The following is a 21,397-nucleotide window of genomic DNA, read 5'->3' on the forward strand; positions in this document are numbered from 1 at the left end:
GGCAAGCAAACAGATTACTCACTGTATTCCCACACAACATATTGTAGCACCTTGGATTTCCACGTTGTAGCAACAACGTAAAATCCCTACAGCTGATTTAGCAGTGATATGCCACGGGATGGTAACTTGATGGCTACATACTGCCCTGTTTCGTATTTTCAAAAATGGAGATAAACAATTGAGGAAGTTTTCTTTTAAAAATAATTCACTGCTGATACAATACACTTTAACGTACATATATTTAGATAAAATTATTCTCATGATAGAATAAACATGTATGATACAATTTTCTGTGAAAACACACAAAAACAGACTAATGCCATTATAAAAGAGCTGGGTTCAATGCCTGTGAGGGTGAATGGACATAGAAAAACCCAGATAACTGGTACAATAATACTACAGGAGTAATGAGGCAGTTTCACTTTCCCAAACCACACTGAGGCGGACTGTACACCATGGCCGATCCCAGGCCTAGTATTCCTTCCTTTTCAGGGCCCGCCTGCATTCAACCTTACTGTGAGGCTACAGTTGCATTAGCCCTGTTGATATGGCTCTCTGGTACTGGTCACAAACTGACACAATGTGAATACTGTAACACCCAGCCCTTACTCCACCATGTTCATCCCATTTAGGAGGCCTTGCCTAAGCCTGACAGTCCTCACAGTGGCCAGGGCAGGTCACTGAAGTCCACTGGGCCTCCCAGCCCTGCGTCTGCCTCCAGGAGGCTCATGATCACAGCCATGGCTGCCTCGTCATTACTCGGGCTGCTGGAGCCTGGCTCATCCATGATGTCAATGCCAATGTGAGCATTATCACCTAAACAGGGTAAGGACAGGGGTTACATATTTAAGATTTTATGTGGATAGTTTCATTAACTGTAATCGAGATTAGAGTTCAGAGCGGGGAAAAATACATACTTAGATTGGAGTTGTTGGAGTATGGATAGCCTATGGAGTCTGGTCCCGGTATCATCCCTGCTGAGGGATGTTCTGGAGTTCCACTGTTTTGTATCTGTGAAAGAATCAAGATAGAATTGACATTAAGGAATCACCATTGCATCCTCAAGTATGAGCCACCAACAGACACTAAAGATATCCACCCGATGTGCTCATTACTGACTTCACATGGATGAGCAGTGGAGTGAATAGGAGACTTCCTCCCAGATGGGAGGGGTTGAGGTGGAGGAGAGTGGGAAGGACAGGTGGGAGCTCTTACCTTCTTTCCCCCTGGGGACGACATGTCTGGGGGTGGAGTGCTGGTGAAGTTGTGAGGACTAGAGCCACAGCTGGAGGGCGAGGAGCCTCTTATCCTGGAAGAGTAAAAATACAGGGTAAAAACAGCAGGACACAGCCCCATACAGTCTCAGTCACACACAGACGTTTCCATTATGCACTGGGGGTCAATGATCATGGTATGGTTATGACCATACAGACATGTCAGTTTCTGTTTGACAATACAATCAAAACACAATCCACATGGTTCCTCTCACCTCTGGATCTCCATCACCTCCTCTGCGATCATCCGGCCGATCTTGCCCGCCCCTGCCCTTGTGCCACCGGGGATGCCAGGCACGGTCTGAAGGGCCCGCTTCCCGGTTCCTGCAACCAACAAACGCAAAAGCTCAGTCACATTTCCGAAACAAAACAATTACTTAGTCATGCCAGGCACAAAAAAATTTATGTCAACTTATCAAAGTACAGTCACACTTCATCCAAGCAGGTGAACTGCTTCGTGAGAGCACAGGAGGGAAGGCTTACCGTCTGTGAGTACACTGTCCATGCTCTGGGGGGAGGCGGCTAGCTGAGGATAGATGCCATCAGATCCTTCAGGCACACTGCCGCTGTGAGACAATGAAAGCGAGAGAGAAGAGAGAGTGAGCATCATCACTGAGCATGCTCGTCACTTCACACCTCATTGGGCAGTTTATTAACATCCATTGCATAGATAGCCCTACAGCTGTAGAAAGACACAGTAATAAAGATGCAAGTGTTCCAATAATGCATTGTAAATGTAAATCAGCTGTATGAAATCTTACATTTATATGACCCTAATAAAATGAATACAGTGTAATATTATGCATTGACTAGTTAAATGAAGGCTATGGAAGAAAGTCCTAGCAGAAACAGATGTGTGTAGCTACTTACCAGACAACAGTGTTGGTGGAGACAATGTACTCCACCTCTTTGGTCCAAGGGTTCATAAAACTGAACCAGCGACTCCTCAGCGTGATAAAGGAGCCGTCTTTTATTTTGAACTTGTAGCAGTTTGTATTGATCTTCTCCCTCATCTGGAGCACTGAGAACAGAGCCGGCAGCCAGGGGGTGAGCTCAATAAGGCATGATATCTGCACACTTGACCTCTGTGACATGCCAAATGGTAGCCTGCCGGTTCTAGATTCATTCATATCACAGTCTACTCGCCACAGGCTTAGCGCAATCATTTTTTTATGACAAAATTACCAGCCATTACAAAATTACTCATGTAAGGCCTAAGACTCAGGGATGTATCACTGAGTCTAATACTTTGCTCTTTGGTGTTATATTGGTGTCCTTGTTCAATCTGATACATACCTTGTCTATGACATTCTGCAAGGTGCCCAATGTCATCTTGATGAAAGTACTCATAAAACGAAGTACCCAGCAACTCTTGGGGTAGATAAGCCAAAATGGCAGTGGCCCTACAAAAGAGAACAGTATTAATCACAAGTCCTGACTATCAATGCAGGCCGGTGGTATTTAGGACATCTTTAAGAGAAGCCCACATCTTTTTTATTGTATACAAATAAAATAATATTCTCCCCCCTGCTTTGCTTGTTTGATCATAACCAATGCCATGACATTCTAGGGCTGGGCGGTATACCATATTTGAATATATACCGGTATTGATGCACGGACCGGTTTGAGTTTTTACTTTAACTTCTATAACGGTATTTCAATGTTTGGTTTGTTAAATGTAATACGCAACTCTGGTGCGTATAATGTCTGTTTTTCACTCCGCATGGTCAGATGGATGCAACAATGTTGGTGACATGCTACTTTCCACAAGCGTTCTATATTTACTCAATTTGTTTGTGTATCTTGCTGTCTGCAAACTACTGTTTGCTAGTTTTTCTTTTCTTAGCAAGGTGTTGCTAAAATAATTTGTGTTAGCTGTTAATGCTTATCGCTAGTTAGCTGGCTAGTGGCTAGCTAGCTAAATGTACTAAGAGTCAGAGCAAACTTAGCTAGTTAGCTAACACCGCCTGGTACCAGTGCCGGTGTAAGCCAAGATAAGCATGTTTGTGCAACGGTATGTTATCAGAGAGGAATAGGTGAAGTATGAATATATGTTGGCTTCTCCTTCTATGATATAATGGCGTTCCGCAAACAAACGTTAAAGGTGGATGCCGCCACCTACTATGCTGGAGTGTGTGGTCAATCACGGTTTACAACATTAGCTCCACATTTCTAAATCCTCCTACCTAACTCAGTACTTCTGAGAAAATAAAAAAGAACCCTACTAACTTCTAATAGACCCTCCCCCAAATCCCTTCCAACCCCATCCAACCTCAATAACCCTCTCTTCAATATACTTACAACAATATAACAACACATGCTCCACCGTTTCATCGACCATACACTCCAGACACAAACCATTCACATGCTTGTCAACCAGATGTAGACGAGTTCGATGTACAATGTCATAGGCACAATCGAGCAAACACCACCTCTTCCTTCCTAATCTGACCTTTGAAACTTGGTCCACCGACCTTTCTTTGAAAGGCATATAAATGCCGGCCCTTGGGCTCAGAGTCCCATCCCTTCTACCACACATCTATCAAAATGGCTCTGATCTTACATTTGGCCTCACCTCTACCCAGTGGAACATTAATATCAATTATATCTCAATTTAAAGCTCTTTTGGCTAACTGGTCTACAATGTAATTTCCTTCCACACCCAAATGTGCTGGGACCCAGCAGAATCTCACTACTACACCCAGTCTCTCAATTCTCCATAATAACATGAATACCTCCAATAGAAGGTCACTCCTATTAGATTTTCCAGATGATTAACTATTCAGTACAGATAGGGAATCTGAGCACACTATAATTCTGACAGGTTGTACGTCCTCCACCCTCTGGAGGGCAACTACTATCGCCAACAGTTCAACTGAGTATACTGACAGTTAATCTGTTAGTCTTCTACATATCTGCACATCAAATTCAGGAACGTAAACGCCTGCTCCTGTGCGCCCACTATCTGGGTCCTTGGATCCACCTGTGAAAAGCGGTAAAAATGCATAAAAACTTCTACCAATGTAATTGTCAACCAGTTTCCCTATATCACTGACTTCTGACCAATCTTTCCTTTTCTCTACCAAGGTTAGATCAACAACAGGATCTGGGAGTAACCATGGAGGAACATCCCCTATCACCACAGAAGGGCCAACCTCCAACTCCCTCAAACCACTCTCATCAGCAAGCTTTCCAAGTGCCCAACCAAAACCACTGCCTTGTCTACTAGTATATTCCCAACAGTCATCTAGAACAGTAGCAGTGGGATGGTAAATAATATGTTGGCTAGCTAGCTAGCTACATGAAGTATGAAAACATGTCATGTAACATCTAATTAGAGTCACCTGGAAACACTGATGAAAACTTTGGTTCTTAACCTATCGATAATTCCTCACTGGCTTATTAATTTGTTGTCATGTCAAACAACAATGTATTCAAGGTTCTGCCCACTATATACCAACTATAGAATTAGAATAATCATTATATTTCCATGATTCTAACAGTACAATTAACTAGGCCTAGATTTTTTTGCCCAGATCATGCTGCGTGTCACAGTGTGGAAATTATCATAAAAGTGCAGGAAATGCAGAAATGGATGAAAATGCTGAAAATGATTTTTGTTTGGAGTTGGATTGAACAGTATAAATGGAGAAAGCCCCATTGAAATCACTTATAATTTATGTGTTTCCATCCTAGGGTCATGAATTACTCAGAAAGCATATTTAGAACTTTTATTATTCAAAAACATCAAATACCGTCATTGTTTTTTTTTTTGTAATGATATGATATTTTGTCCATATTGCCCAGCCCTATGACAATCACATAGCACCCTGTGACATTATCTAGAACTTCCTAGTGTACCAAACAGTATCAGTGACATGGCGAGGTTATGGGATTGTTTTGTCAGGGGGCAGTGGAGTATTTGTTGTCAACATATCTACTCTGAATCCTGTCTGCCCTCTGGGCCTCCATTACACCTCCATCTGGAACATTTTACTGATGCTATATTTGGACATCACCTCACTCACACACAAGCTGTCACTCTACAGTAAATCCAGCTCTGGACTGCCCACAAGGTCCAGCCAGGTGTCAGGACATCACTGTGTAGCGGCCAACTGGTACCTCCTTTGCTACATGTTTGTATGACTGCATCCATGCCCTAAAAAATCTCTCACCTCTGATCGACAAAGACAAACTTCCCGTCGATGGCATGGCGCGAGACATACTCAGTGGGCTTGACACGGATCTCATTGTTCATTGGCTGAGGGACAATGTGGGGATGCAGCCGTCCAATGGCCACCAGGCAACTGAGGTTGCAGCCCTCGTTGTCTGGTTCATTGTCGTCATCCAGACCCATCTTGGTGGGCGGCCAGCTCTTCAGGTAGCCAGTACTGTGTATTGTGCAGAAGCTCTTACGGTCAGCTGCGGATACAGGGAATAGATCCTCATCATCATCTAGCCCTACTCTGGAGCTGTCACTGACATCAATGAGTAGGTAGTCTATTGGTACGAAACCAAATGAACTGTTAACTAAAATGAATCACAGGAGATGAAAAATTTAAGGAAAAGACAGGTACCTTTTTTCTTGGAGCAGGTGGAAGGAAAGTCCTTGTCCTCCATTTTGATGAGGGGCCGATTGCACTTCATCCTGCAGAAGGATCGCCTGGCTCCAGAGCAGAGTCTGGATGGGCCGGGGGTGATGTCTGTCTTTACTGGAAGGCCAGCTGGGGACCAGACACAATATAGCATTTAACCTATGCTGCAACGACAGGAACAGTATCACCCATGATCCTTTATAAATATATACTGCATCAAGTCCTACTCTGGCAAATAAAGCTACAATACATAATTTTTTGCTATTACAAAAAATTGGTTGAATTTACAGAAATTGTTTGACTGTTTATATTTACCCTAAATCCAGCGTGTCTTGATATAAAAATAGCACTACCCTACATTTAGCTTCTGACATTTAAATGCTGAGGAGCACACGGTACAGGGGGATACATTGAGGGGTGTGTCACTGTGCTAGCTGTGTAGGGGTAACTAGAGGCCAGGGTGCATTACTTTTGGAATCGATGAGGCGCTCCCGCGGCGCCGTGTCCGACGAGGACAGCTGCTCCTTGACTTTGGCAATGTCTTTAGGATGCAGGTAATCAAACAGGCTCTGGCCAATCAGGTCATTCTGCACAGAGAGGGAGAGAGTACTGTAAGATAAGTCCATGTTACATAAATGACGCCATAAAAAAAATACAAAATAACTAACACCCTTGCCTTTCGTGAACTAACACTTGTACTTGACTTTTTCCAACTAGCACCGACTTCGCTGATAGCTACTTTATTGTGGGAAAATGTACTGACTGATATGTAGTTGTCTTAGCTACTTATCTTAAGATGAATGCACTAACTGTAAGTCATTCTGGATAATGGAAAAAACTGCAACATATTGGAGAGGACGTACTTGGCTGTAGTTTAGGATTTTGTAGACTGACTCTGAAACAAACAGTATCTTCCCTCGATCGCAGCCAACAACAAACAGAAAGCCATCAGATGCCTGTGGAGAGGAGAGGGAGAGGGAGAGATGAGAGAGAGAAGAAGAGAGAAAGATAAATACTGAGTCACACATGCATACTCATCATGAAACGCACTCGGAGGACACCATACAGTCTATGGAAGTAAGGACACCCACCCTCAGTATTAAGTGCTTCAGTTCGTCGTCTGACAGGAAGGCTGGTTTGTAGTTAGCTTCAGTGTAGGGGTTAGCGGCACCTGTGAGTCAGAAAAAGCTCATATGTAACACAACCGGATCAATATGTAATTTTTATTTATTGTATTTCTCTTTATTGATCAGCTGCATGGTGGTGGTTGTCATCATTGCACTGTTCTGGCAGCAGTCCTACTAAAATCCTTCTCGCCTCACCTCTTAAGGTCTTCATGTGCTGGACAGCCATGCGCAGGACCGTTAGTTTGTCCAGTTTACGGGACATAGCGTTGCAGGTAGGCACTAGTGCGGCCAGCTCATCTATGAAGCTGTTCATCTTGTCCCTGCGTCTCTTCTCAATCTGACTGTGGGCCTCCCTGCCATCCAAGCAATACAAAGAGCATTTAACACAGACAAACGAATCAACACATCCATAGTCTGCCTGTATTTACAGAAACAAGACTAATCTCTAATATAAACACAAATATTTTTATGTCATCCTATGGAAGATAGGAACATTTGGTTACCTGGCATTTTTAATCCGGCCTTGATGATCACCAAGTCTATCATTGTCTGTGTCCATGCTATCCCTTTGAGGAGAAGCAATAACATTAGTACAAAGAAATATAGTAAAACAATTATTTTACAACAACTATTTAATAATGATAATACAGTATGCAATGTAATTATGAATAAAGCAAAACACTAAAGTGAGAAGTCATTTGAATTTTTAATAATTAAAAAAACATGGAGAGCCTTTGATTGACATGAAACATCAACATTACTAATGCAAGCTATTAGCTTCTACCAAAGCTATATGAATAGTTTATAGAAACGTTAATACAAAATTATGAACAAGGTTTCTTTGAGACCATTCTTGTGTGGATTAAGGCGAAAGACCTTGTGCCACTAATACCTCTGATATTGTTCACAGCTGAACATCTACTCTGTCATCCCACTCAGCCCTACTGTCCTTTCACAAACCACAAAAGAGAAATGAAGTCATGACCCATTACATATCCTGTGCCACTACAAGACTTGTTCACTCCATACTATAATAGCATTCAACAGCCTCAAATAAAGATTATTTAAAATATGATTGGCTCTACAAAATTGACCCAAAGGTATTCCCACAGAGTTGTTGGCTTAAGTCTCACTAAAGCAGGTAAAAACAAATCTGTGCCTTTAGTGAATGAGTTACAAAGACAACAATATAATGTATCATCCATCATACATCAAATCAGGGTGCACTCTCTATTAAATTAAGGCCTGTCATCAAACTAAATACCAGCAAATACATTTTTGAACACAACTGTAATACAGTCTTGTTGCTTCAAGATTGTTACTGTAGCACCCCTTCATGCTTTGATGCTTACCCTAATTCTAGCTATTAAAATCTACACTATAGCATGACTGGCTCTCCCATATTCACAGCGATCCATACAGTACATACTAACTGACCGGTCACTCTCAGGGTACTGATTATAATAACACATTCATTTTGATTGACCTAAGTTGGGGATGAGGAATTTCACAATACACAATAAAAAATTTCGTTTTTTCTCTACCTGATATGGGGAACACATTAGTGTCTAACCTCAATTTGCAGGCCAATCCCGACCAAACAAGGATCACAGAGGGCCAACTAATCAGACATGTGATTGGCTCCTCTACTACAAATGTACTTGAACATTCATAATTTGAGTGGCACAGTGGTCTAAGGCACTGCATCGCAGTGCTAGCTGTGCCACTCTGTCGTAGCCGGCCGCGACCGGGAGACCTATGGGGCGGCGCACAATTGGCCCAGCGTCGTCCAGGGTAGGGGAGGGAATGGCCGGCAGGGATGTAGCTCAGTTGGTAGAGCATGGCGTTTGCAACGCCAGGGTTGTGGGTTCGATTCCCATGGGGGGCCAGTATGAAAAATAAAAATATATAAAATAATAATGTATGCACTCACTAACTTTAAGTCGCTCTGGATAAGAGTGTCTGCTAAATGACTAAAATGTAAAATAATTTGATTTGATACTTACTCAAAAGAAAATCCATCAATTCTGTGAAAGCACGGAAGTTTGTATATTACAATTCAAATTAAGTATACTGATTATTCTAATCTAAATCAAGGTTATGCTACCATTTGTTCCTAATTGGTTGTTAATTTCTAGGTAGGTAGTTATCTTGTCAACTTTAAGTGGAAACCTTTGACACACAGTAAGAAGATATTTCCATATAGTTCATCAAAAAGCTGCATGCAAACATACAAATCTGTCACAAAATGGCATAAATGAAAAACTGAAAAATGTGATCACACTAAACCAGACCTAACATGACATGAATATCAAATGAAATCAAATTGTATTGGTCACATAAACATATTTAGCAGATGTTATTGCGGGTGTAGCGATATGCGTGTGTTCCTAGCTCCAACAGTGCAGTTGTATCTAATAATTCACAACAATACACACAAATCTAAAAGGAAAAGAATGGATTTAAGAAATATAGAAATATAATAAAGATGATTGGCACATGCACTATCTTCAGGTGGCAAGTAGAACAAAGTCTATAAGCAGTATAGGAGTCAGGCTTACTGGTAATCTGTGGTGCTGCTTTTTCTCTTGCGTGTGTAGTCCATGCCGGGTGTGCCGATCGAGCTGATTAGATCAGTGGAGCCAGGAGACATGAACTCGTTCATCGTGGAGGAAATGTCCATTCTTTGGTCTGCCATTAGATCATCTATAGAGAGAAAACACAATGATTTCAGCACTTACTCCATAACACACAATAAAAGGTCAGTTGACGTGAAAGCGACTTCTATGAAAGGACACTATAGACGTAAAAATCTCAATTCCTAGACAAAGACAATTGATCAAAAAGTGAAATTAACTGTGGTTGTTTTAAAGAAGGTGTGACACTCACCACAAATATTCATAAGGCCAGTTATCCTCAAAACATCTCACTCGGTTTCTTTCTAGCAGTGAACCAGATCTGAAAGGCAATTCAGCGAAGAGTCAGACGTCCTCTTTATATACCCAAGGCATGAGGACACCACAGCAGCATCATATAACAAAGCCCTCTGAACCTGAGCAGCTGCCGTACAACCTGGACTTTGTGCTGATGTATACTGTAGATGGCCCACTCAGTAAAGGTGATGTAAGAGGACCGATTCATATCTCTATGGTTTGAGATTGAAATGATAAGGTCTTACATAAGGTGAAAGCTATAGCTGAGGCTCAAGCCTCTCTCTCTCCCTTAGGCAACAATCAAGAGTGTCTTTGAGAAGCATAATTCACTTGACCTCCAGCAACAATGAACCAGAATTATTTTGTCGTCAATGAAAACCTTGGGTTACTAAAAACGGATGCTTTGGAATAGTGTTCATAACATAATGTAGCATATGCTACAAAAACCTAGGTGTCAGTCAGAGACATAATTTAGTGAGATTAGTCCTTAATATAAAAGGCTAATTCAGATAAAACAATGACAATGTTACCGAGGAAGACAGATTGTCAGGAGGGGTCACATTTCATAAAGAACCCATATCTGCATTGATCACTGTTTATATAATCCAACCAGTAATATGGCCTTTTCCTAACGAAAGTATAAAGCGAACGTCTAATGCGAACGTCTAGCAACCCAATGGTTGCGAGTTCGAATCTCATCACGGACAACTTCAACATTTTATCTAATTAGCAACTACTTACTACTTTTTAGCTACTTCGCAACTACTTACATGTTAGCTAACCCTTCCCCTAACCCTAACCTTAACCTAACTCCTAAACTTAACCCTAAACTGAACCATAACCCCTAGCCTAGCTAACGTTAGCCAGCTAGCTAACGTTAGCTACCTAGCCACCTTGCTAGAATTCGTAACATATCATGCCTTTTTCAAATTCGTAACATATTGTATGTTTAGCAAATTTGTAACATATTATACATTTTGCTAATTCGTAACATATAATACGAATTGTAATTCGTAACATATCATACGAAATGGGTGATGGACATCCACAAATTAATTCATACCATATGGAACTTAACATATCATACTAATTGGAGTGTCATGGATTTACGTACATAATAATACGGAATGCTCTGTGACCAGGTTGCACAAAAATACCTTAAAAAGCACAGCCACCTCAGGTCACTGTGCCTTGTCCTGCTCCTGTAATCAGACCAGAACTAATGCTCTGCTCCACTGTGCCTGAAAGTCTTCTCGTTGTAATTTGATTCTCCACTGACCTATTTTTCCCCAGCTCTTTTCCACTCTCCGTATGATGTGACAGTTTCAGAGCGTGATTACATCGAACAAAACCTTAATTACACCCCATAATTTCTTGCCTGCAGCCAGGAACTTTGTTATTGTCACCGTCACCATAGTCAACTACACTACAACCTGACCCCTCACTCTGGTATATGTCACAACAGACATCCAAGCTGACTATGTAATCCACCGGGCAAAGAGGACTTGCTTCTATACCATTCATCACTGTGTGTTTGCAATGTTTTTTTTACATGTTTTTTTGTAAGCTGCATACAACAATACTCCTGAGAATAAGCCTTTTTGTAAATGTTCATTTGTCACATAAGCCAAAGGAAGGCTAAAACACCTACACTGAGTGTACAAGACATTAATAACACCTGCTATTTTCATTACATTGACTGACCAGGTGAATCCAGGTGAAAGCTATGATTGATTGTCACTTGTTAGCCCTTATTGGTGTCACTTGTTAATTCCACTTCAATCAGTGTAGATGAAGGTGAGGAGATTTTTAAGCCTTGAGACAATTGAGACATGGATTGTGTATGTGTGCCATTCAGAAGGTGAATGGTCAAGACAGAATATGTAAGTGCCTTTGAACGGGGTATGGTAGTAGGTGCCAGGCGCACCAGTTTGTGTCAACAACTGCAACGCTGCTGGGTTTTCCACGCAGTTTCCTGTGTGTATCAAGAATGGTCCACCACCCAAACGACATCCAGCCAACTGTGGTAAGCATTGGAGTAAACATGGGCTAGCATCCCTGTGGAATGCTTTCTACACCTTGTGGAGTCCATGCCCTAATGAACTGAGGCTGTTCTGAGGGCATACTTAGTGTATACTCAAACACAAAAGGAGAAAAAGGAAACCCTGCTTTAAGGTCAGCTTAGCTAGTTGTAACACATCTCTGGTTGCCCGGATACAGTGGAGCAGGACCTTCTTGAACGCTTGCCAATTAGGGAACCTTTTCCGCTACACAGAACCCACTGACAGCATGCAGGTCACACCTCTCCTCACACCATCACTCATCAAAGTCTAATGAAAATACTTGTGTATAATTTTACCATCTCCATGACATTCACATAATATTCAGTAACACTCAACACTATCCATTTTACAACACTACAAGATCACTAAGGTGGATTCTGATCATTTCTAATGTTTTCATGCACATGACCTCTATGGTATCTAAGTGACAAAAAGGTTTATATTTAAGCTGTGCGGAAATAAAAACCTTGATCAGATGAGGAGAAGCAGGGAAGAAGCAGAACCACTGGTAACAGGGTCAGGATGAAACTACAGTATGTCAGCTCAGCTGGATACGCATGGTTAGCTTACACAGCACTGTGATACTGTCTGCCATGCAAGAACTTCTCCCTTTCATAATGTTCTTAATGCTATGTCACTGTTCTAAATGTGTTCCTATTTAAGCCACTCCCCTGACGTGATCCCATACTTCTGTCACGGTCAAATGAAACAGAGTGTACTGTGCGCTCAGCAGCATTATCATAGCGCTGTAAGGCTGTCTGTAATTCCAGTCTGTTGCGTGCCTTTCTGGAAAGCTCAGGCTTGGCTCATGTAATGACATGGCCTATGTGTGCTATGTAAGTCAAGCTGTCCGTTTCTCAGTATGCTCCTTTACTCAGAACAGAGCATTCTAAGAGCCACGCTAGAAAGATAGACAGAAGGAGATGTTAAAGCGTTGGTGGAATAGATGGTTAGAGGCCATGTTAAAAAATCAGAAATAAGACTCCAGTTCAAGTTAATAAGATGCAAGAAAACAATATAGCTGGGAATTGTGGGTGAGAAGATCTCCCTCACACATGACTGTGCTTATGTATGACTGACTGACTGTGCTCATAACTTAATTCATCCCTAACTGTTCTCCCCGCCAACTGCTCATGTGGGCATTTTGAAGTGAAACAGCAGGAAGCTGTGCGTCACAAATGTCATTGGTGATTCACTTCAAACAAAGGTTGTGAACTCATTTCAGAGCAGCTGTCAATTCTTATGAAATCACACAGAACCATGTGTGTCCACATACCTGGATGGGTGGTGAAGGAAGTGGCCTGGCTTCCTTATGTCAGAGCTGGGCTTTTTCTCACAGATGCAATGACAGGCACAGTACCTAGAGAGGAGAGAGAGGGATCAGATAGGACAAGAGGTCAGGTCACAGTGTAAAACACACTGGCCAGCCGGGAGTGGCGACTCATCTAGGCCTATGTAGTAACAGCGAGTGGTGCTCTGATTAAGTGCTTGTTCAGAAAGCTTAGATGGGCGACAGATGGGAGGTGATCTGGAGATAGTGTGAGTAGAGGAGATGTCCAGAGGAGATTCTCCTCTATGTCTAGCCCCAACAGGGTAGTATTAGCAATGGGATCATAATCACTGCCATGCAATATCTCATGCCTATAAGACTAATCATACTGCAGTAGTTCTGCACAAAGTACTACATTTTGAATGTCACACAGTAAAATATGGACAACAGACAGCCCAGTACCTGATGTAATTCCTGTAATTAGGCACAGAACAGCTAGGCCTATTTATCTTTATGTTTACCATACTATCACGGCTCTTTGGGGAAATGTATACAAAAGAGACCACTTCTTTTAGCATGTGCTCTAATTGCTCCACACACACACCCCTTATTTATAGGTCAGTGACACAAATGCACACTTATCCGCACCATAAACAGAACAACTTTCTGTTTCGACTTTTAACCTTCCTACTCATATCATCATTGGAGTACATGGATAAGAGCAATGCCTTCTTTTAATTTGGAATGTTTACACCTTCAAGTGTTCTGAGTCAGAAAAATCCAAACTATAGCTACGCTCAGCTACGCTCATAAACAACTCCAGAGGAAAATAACAAGCATGTCAGCAGAATGGACAAAACACATGCACAACTCAAGGGGAGTGAGACCATTTTGGGTTAAAGAAAATCAGCAACAGAGATTAACGAGCACTGTGTGTGCCTCAGGGAATGGACAAAGCAGACAGCTGGACAACCATTCACAATAGTCTAACAAAATACAACATTTCTGACCGGTCAGCTCTAGGCTTAGGTGGCAGCTATAGCACTACCTAGCCTACTACGCTCGTGTCATCCTTTGACTTTGTGAATTATTATTACTGTATTATTACTCTATTATTGGTTGAGAAAAGCTAATGCTCAAATGATTGGACAATTTTTTCTTGAGCGGCTGTTCGGGGGCCGGAACATATTTAAGCTACAAATAATTTGTAGACTGCAAATCTCAACGCAAGAAGCCCAAACACATATAATATTTGACTAAAACATAATCATATCAAACTGCTCTCTCTATTATGCGTGGGAATACTTGGGAACAGATTTCCTCAATTGAAATCACTTGGAGATGATTTTTACAGTATTTCATGTCCAACAATGAAAGATAAAATTATATATATATATATATATATATATATATACAGTACCAGTCAAAAGTTTGGACAAACCTACTAATTCATGGGTTTTTCGTTATTTTTACTATTTTCTACATTGTAGAATAATAGTGGAGACATCAAAACTATGGAATAACACATATGGAATCATGTAGTAACCAAAAAAGTCTTAAACATCAAACTATATTTTATATTTGAGATTCTTCAAAGTAGCCACCCTTTGCCTTGATGACAGCTTTGCACACTCTTGGCATTCTCTCAAACTTTTGACTGGACTGTATATATATATATATATATATATATATATATACAGTGCCTTCGGAAAGTATTCAGACCTCTTGACTTTTTCCACATTCTGTTACGTTACGGCCTTATTCTAAAATTGATTAAATTGTTTTTCCCTCATCAATCTACACACAATACCCCATCATGACGAATGTTTTCAAATTTATTTAAAAAAAAAACTGAAATATCACACGCTACAAGCCTGGCACACATGTATTTGGGGAGTTTCTCCCATTCTTCTCTGCAGATCCTCTCAAGCTCTGTCAGGTTGGATGGGGAGTGTTGCTGCACAGCTATTTTCAGGTCTCTCCAGAGATGTTTGATCGGGTTCAAGTCCAGGCTCTGGGTGGGCCACTCAAGGACATTCAGAGACTTGTCCCGAAGCCACTCCTGCGTTGTCTTGACTGTGTGCTTAGGGTCGTTGTCCTGTTGGAAGGTGAACCGTCGCCCCAGTCTGAGGTCTTGAGCGCTCTGGAGCAGGTTTTCATCAAGGATCTCTCTGTACTTTGCTCCATTCATCTTTGCCTCGATCCTGACTAGTCTCCCAGTACCTGTCGCTGAAAAACATCCCCACAGTATGATGCTGCCACCACCATGCTTCACCGTAGGGATGGTGCCAAGTTTCCTCCAGACGTGATGGAGAGTTCAAGGATGAGCAGTGGAAACAGGATGCATCTGAGCTCAATTTCGAGTCTCATAGCTAAGGGGCTGAATACTTATGTAAATAAGGTATTTCTGTAGATTGCTGAGGAATTGGTTTTATTTAATCCATTTTAGAATAAGGCTGTAATGTAACAAAATGTGGAAAAAGTCAAGGGGTCTGAATACTTTCCGAAGGCACTGTATATATATATATATATATATATATATATATATATATATATATATATATATATATATATATACATTTTTATGCTCAGAAAACTTGGGGGGGGGGGGGCAAATAAAACCACTCCATTGTATAGAATTTCAAGGTCAGATTTCTCCTTTCTTCTCCCTCGGCATATGCTGCTCTTTTTGCAAATTTGCTGTTGGCTTTAAGCATGTTTTACAATATTCCTGACTGACATAAAGCAGCTTGAATTTCTTTGCATATTCTTTGAGAGCTACTGTAGGCTCAGAGAAAGCTCAGTGAAAACACTGAGAGGAGCATCATACTGGCAGGGCAGGTAGATATGGTCAGGTCAAATAAAAAAAAAATATATATATAGGAGTGTGTTCAAATTTGATGCCATGTTTTCTGTTGAATCCCTCCCTTGAAACCTAATGTTGGCTATTGGGATGAAGGCAACATGAAGAAAGAAAGACAGAGACTTCAGAATAGAAGTGAAAAATCAAGAAGTGGGTAATTTGGGACCCAACATAAAAGCTACTGTGAGTTACACAGCTCCAGTGGAAGCAACCGAGCACCACACATAATGCGACATGATGCAACTGGCTTAAGTAAAGGATGATTACCTAAATGTTATGAAGTAGCCAATAGAATCCACTTTCCCGTGTTAATGTGCAGTACTGACAGGTAAATATTTCATAAAACAAAAACATGACCTGTCTTATAGCCTACTACTGTCCATCAATGAGTTAGTAAAGACAACGCAATCACAATTTAATTTTCTCTTACCCCACTGACCTCTATTTACCTTCATGTCATATTATGTAAAATTAAAACCATGTAGCATCATCTATGTTATTACTGTTACATTACTGATACACTTGTTAACTTTTTCAGGAATAGCTGTTTCAGATTTTAAGAATAGCCTGAAGAGTAATGTCCTTTTAAAAGTGAGCGTTGGAATGTGCAATCCCTGTAGCCATTTGTTAGTAAGGAATACTCCCGAGTGTTCAAAGTAAGGAATACTCCCCTTGGCTCAAATCCAGGCTCTGTAGCCAGCCGCGACCGGGAGACCCATGGGACGGCCCACAATTGGCCCAGGGTAGGGGAGGGAATGGCCGGCAGGGATATAGCTCAGTTGGTAGAGCATGGCGTTTGCAACGCCAGGGTTGTGGGGTCGATTCCCACGGGAGGCCAATATGAAAAATTATGTATGCACTCACTAACTGTAAGTCGCTCTTGTCTGCTAAATGAATAGACCAACATAACTTTCACAAATATTGATTTTTTTTTACAGCCTTACTTTTATGAGCAGAGGGATTTGTTCAAATTATAGCAAAATAGTATTTGGTTTCACTAACAATGGAGCTTGGTAGAAATATATGGCTATTATTAGACTATTCTGCACTAGGACGTGTCGAGCATATAGGCCTAATGACAATGGTCATTAAATAATGAAACATACAGTCCTAATGGACCGCAAGTCGTTTCCAAATGGCAAGAAATCTGTCAGTGACTGTCACATTGACTTGATATAATCTGAAACTGAACAGAATCCAGTGCAGGATATTTTCATTACATTGTATCAATATCAGCCCAACACCTGCCTTGCATTGCTCATATAGAGGAGAAACATTGTTGCTGTTAATTAAAGGATGACTATATAGGCCAATAAAAGGCAACTGATTGTAACAGGTAATCAACCGCGCGTCACTAGTTGTTTTATGCAACATAGCTATGACCTCATTGAATCCCGAGCCGTGGCAGGGAAGTTCAGACAAATCACGCAATGTACAAATAGACAAAAATAGCCTCCCAATCAAATAAAATTACATACGGTCATTCCAGATGTTAAAATTAGGTTAGAAACCTACAAATCGCATTTTGCTCACTGCATTAAATGACACTGTGTGCCTTTAAGTTAGACTGTAAACCGATGACTGCGCCTCCTCGGGAATGGCAATAGACAGCCAATTGAGACCCATAATACGAGTAAAGAAATGCACACAGTATACCAAATTCACAATGTTTAATAAAGGAAATATGTTATAGGCCTTTTGCATAACATATAACAAAGTATGTTACTTACGTGTGGAAAGGCAGCACATGTGTACTGAGGCAGATAGGAACAGCGGTAGGCAGAAGTAATACACTGACCTACTTTCCTCCTCCTGTGATGATCGTTGCACCACTAACCCAGTTTCTGAACCAATTGGGTGCTTTCGAGATCAAGGCTTTGAGCCTCTAGCAAATAGAATAACTCGGTTCCATTTATGGACCAATGAACATGGGGAAGACAATATAGGCTATATCCAATGAAATTACATGAAGCATCAAAGGAAGCTACAGAATAACGCAACGATTCAGCCAATGGCAAAATAGAATGGCAAAATAGAATAGAGTCAGCAGGAAGATATTTTGTATCACAACACATGTGGGCAGTAAACTCGAATCTTTTTGCTGGACTCCTCTTTGAAACTCTTGTAATGTGCCAAGTCAAGAATGTTAACCACATAGCAAACAATCAACACAAAGAAGTCTGTCTGTTAATGACCTTGTAGGCCTATCTACTTTGACATTTTATTAGAAATAGTTAGTTACAGTAATGACCTAATCATGACTGTTCTATTTCTTTAGGAATAACTTGATATGCTACTCTGTAACAATCTGGTGAGTATGCAATTATTCAGAAATAATATGTTTGTGTATTCTTGGAAAACAGAATTTCAATGAACCAAAGCATTGTAATTAAATGTAGTTTCAAAGCAAATATCAACAGAAAGTAATGAACTATCTAATCTAATAAAGAACCATCACTGCCTGTGTCTAAGTAAAATGTGTTGCCATACCAACAGCATAATTGAAATATGAGCCACAAACAGTGCATTCTTACCACATCACATTCTAAGACAAGTACATACGAGACAAATATCTACCAGATGAAACATGGAAAGTAAATGTTACCAAAAACAGAGAAACAATGCATATTCAAAGATCTGGCATGGTTTTATAACATGTTGATGAGTGGTGGTTTTCTTAACTTTAGGGCTATTTCATGTTTCCACCACAGGTTGGCAGCAGAGTATAACCTATAGACATGTGAAGAGATTGGCCAGTTGTAATTTCACATTTACACACATATATGGCTGGCTTTGTCTCCTTAAACAACTACGCTATTTGAATATATAGGCTATTCCAATGCAATAGAGATGTTTCATGCTCCCTTAGGATGGTTTCAGATGCATTGCAATATGACTTTTTCTTATGCTTGTTGAGATTTCTGTCAAAGAAAAGCTTACATACTCTATTTTAATTTACATAATAGGGGATTGTGTTAGGCAGATCTCAGGTACTACAGTAGACTTCTTGTATGGTAATCCCCAAATATGTCTCCATTTCAGACGGACCGGTGCAGAATTAGCCTGACTATTGGAGATGGGCAGGTCAGTGGTCCTTGTGAAATTGTTAAGAAATGACAGATTTGGTTTGGCGTATCCACTGACATCCACAGATTCTCCTTTTGATCTCTGCACTGTGGAATATGATGACATATTATACTGCACCTGGAGATCAGTTCAAAGTGTATCAGCTGCTTGGAAAAGGTGCTTGTGTCCCAGCTTGACTTGAGGCCTGCTGCATCACTGAAGCATTTATTTTCATTCGCCCCATGTGAACCCTATCCCTGCATACCCCTAGGCTCTCTCCCTGCCACACAAAGGGGGTAGGCATCTTGTCATCTCCTGCCCATAAGCGGAGCAGCTACAAAAGCTCTTCGCAAGCAGAGCCTTGCTGTTATCGCCCAACCTGCAGCTGCCACACAGCCACATATTCCACACAACATGGGCAAAAAGAAGAGATTGTGGAGGGCTTTATTCAGGCTGCCATTGCAATGAGGGCATGAAAAGCCCCTGTTCCCCTGCCCCGCCCACAAAACGGTAAAGGGGACTTGCTGATCCCTCAGTTGCTGTTCCTGTCATTTGTGCTGCCTCACTGTCTCTCAGGGGATTTGTGTCCCATTCGTGAGGATTCAGCATGTCTCTCATGTCTCTGAAGAATGAGTCCAGACGCTCTTCATCCCAAGAGGCTTAGGCAGACTGCAGTGGATGAACTAATGTACCTTTTCAAGAATTAAGAGCTGTGGTGGTATCATAATGCATCCTGTGTTTAAACCAGCTTTTCGGTGCTCTTTCCCCTCTCCCTTCCCCTCTCTGCTCAGGGCAGCTGGAGGGGATGTGGAGGAGTGTGAACTGTGTGTAGTGTGCCACACAGTGTAGGCTGGCGATGTGAAGCAGCAGAGCGGCAGGACGGGCATTGAGAGACAGCTGCGTCCAGCTAGGTCATACAGACAGGGAAGGTTCAGGGAAGATAGTCAGATTTCTACACCCCTTACTTGACTCACATCTCATTGTGTTATTGTTCAGTGACAGACACAGCCCATAGTAATGTCATATCATGCACAAAGCTTTTTGTATGTGGACAAACCCAGATGAGAACATAATGCTAGATATGAGTGGTCCACCACAATGACCACGCTGGCCATGTGAAGCTGTGTGGGGTTGTATGGCATAGGCCATGACCTGTACTGCAAAGACCTGCCCCTAATAACGGCCACCCCATTGCAAGCAGGTCTTGTATAGGAAGTGATTGTGAAAGGAAAGTGCTTGACAAAAGATTCTGGCTGCTGCAAGGGAAAAAAAGGTCCCATTGCCAGACCTGTCACATGCCAGTGAACACAACCTTCCGATAGGCCGTTTCCGGTTTCTATCAATCAACCTTTCACCTTCTTCTGATAGAGGTGTCTGGTGAGGTAAACTCCTCCAGACCTCCACAAGGAATAGTGTGGGAGGGTATTCTGCAAATCTTGGGAATCTTAGACATTTTCTGTTATGCAAGATTGATATAATGACTTAGGAGCTTGTCATGTTTATCCATCCACTAACTCAATTTTGTTGTTATAATGAACGTAACATTCAAATTGCAGATTTTGTTTGCTGTTTGTTATTAAGTCAGAGTTTTACAGCTCGTGCAGGTGATTTGTGCTCATCATGCATGACTGGTCTGTTGGAAAACCGGCTCACACTATGCACTGTTTTCTGTGCCACTGAACTCACACTCCTGAACTATGACTGTAATGTGAGAAACACTGATTTTTTCACATCGATACTGTGTGCTTGTTGGAGTTCCACATAGGACAGTAGGGTGAGGGAGGATTGGGTTGTATTTCACATCATTTTGAGTAAATGTGCAATGGACTCACCACATCTGGGGGTAATGAGGGAGTCTGTTGTAGGGCCCAGATGTTGGGACAGACATATTAAGGGCAGTGAGTAACAGAAGACAGCAGGATCAGGTGCAAAATAGTATCCAGTTTATTCACAGTGAAAACGTGGTACAGCTTAAAGACGAAATCCAATGGATATTTACCTAGGTCTACAAAAATATTTACAACAGATTTCAAACACTGTCAGAACACTGAATGAATTGGGGTATACCAGCCTATTGACCCTCTGCGTCCCCACAACTCACATACCTGAGCTAAAACAGAACTGAAGTACACCTGAAAAACAGGTATCTTTATACAAATGGCCCCTCTCATATGGACCATACCATTAACCATGTATACTCTTAACC

General features: G+C 41.4%; 1 protein-coding gene across 1 annotated transcript; it reads right to left on the reverse strand.

Annotated features, from left to right (window-relative positions):
* Window positions 1-178: 178 nt before the first annotated feature.
* On the reverse strand, window positions 179-17,938 carry LOC311128183 (basic helix-loop-helix ARNT-like protein 1). The gene is made up of 19 exons (XM_084160190.1): window positions 17,856-17,938; window positions 13,269-13,352; window positions 9,886-9,954; window positions 9,558-9,702; window positions 9,003-9,023; window positions 7,500-7,562; window positions 7,192-7,349; window positions 6,961-7,040; window positions 6,733-6,825; window positions 6,339-6,456; window positions 5,852-5,998; window positions 5,450-5,696; window positions 2,571-2,677; window positions 2,145-2,295; window positions 1,758-1,840; window positions 1,490-1,598; window positions 1,216-1,309; window positions 918-1,011; window positions 179-816 (listed from the first exon to the last, which is right to left on the reverse strand). The coding sequence occupies exons 3-19, from the start codon at window positions 9,896-9,898 to the stop codon at window positions 659-661; spliced, it is 1,881 nt and encodes a 626-aa protein (XP_084016316.1). The 5' UTR covers window positions 9,899-9,954; window positions 13,269-13,352; window positions 17,856-17,938; the 3' UTR covers window positions 179-658.
* Between the last annotated feature and the right edge of the window lie 3,459 nt (window positions 17,939-21,397).

The sequence above is a fragment of the Coregonus lavaretus genome, assembly GCF_964263955.1.
Source record: "Coregonus lavaretus genome assembly, chromosome: 4".
NCBI classification, from domain to species: Eukaryota; Metazoa; Chordata; class Actinopteri; order Salmoniformes; family Salmonidae; genus Coregonus; species Coregonus lavaretus.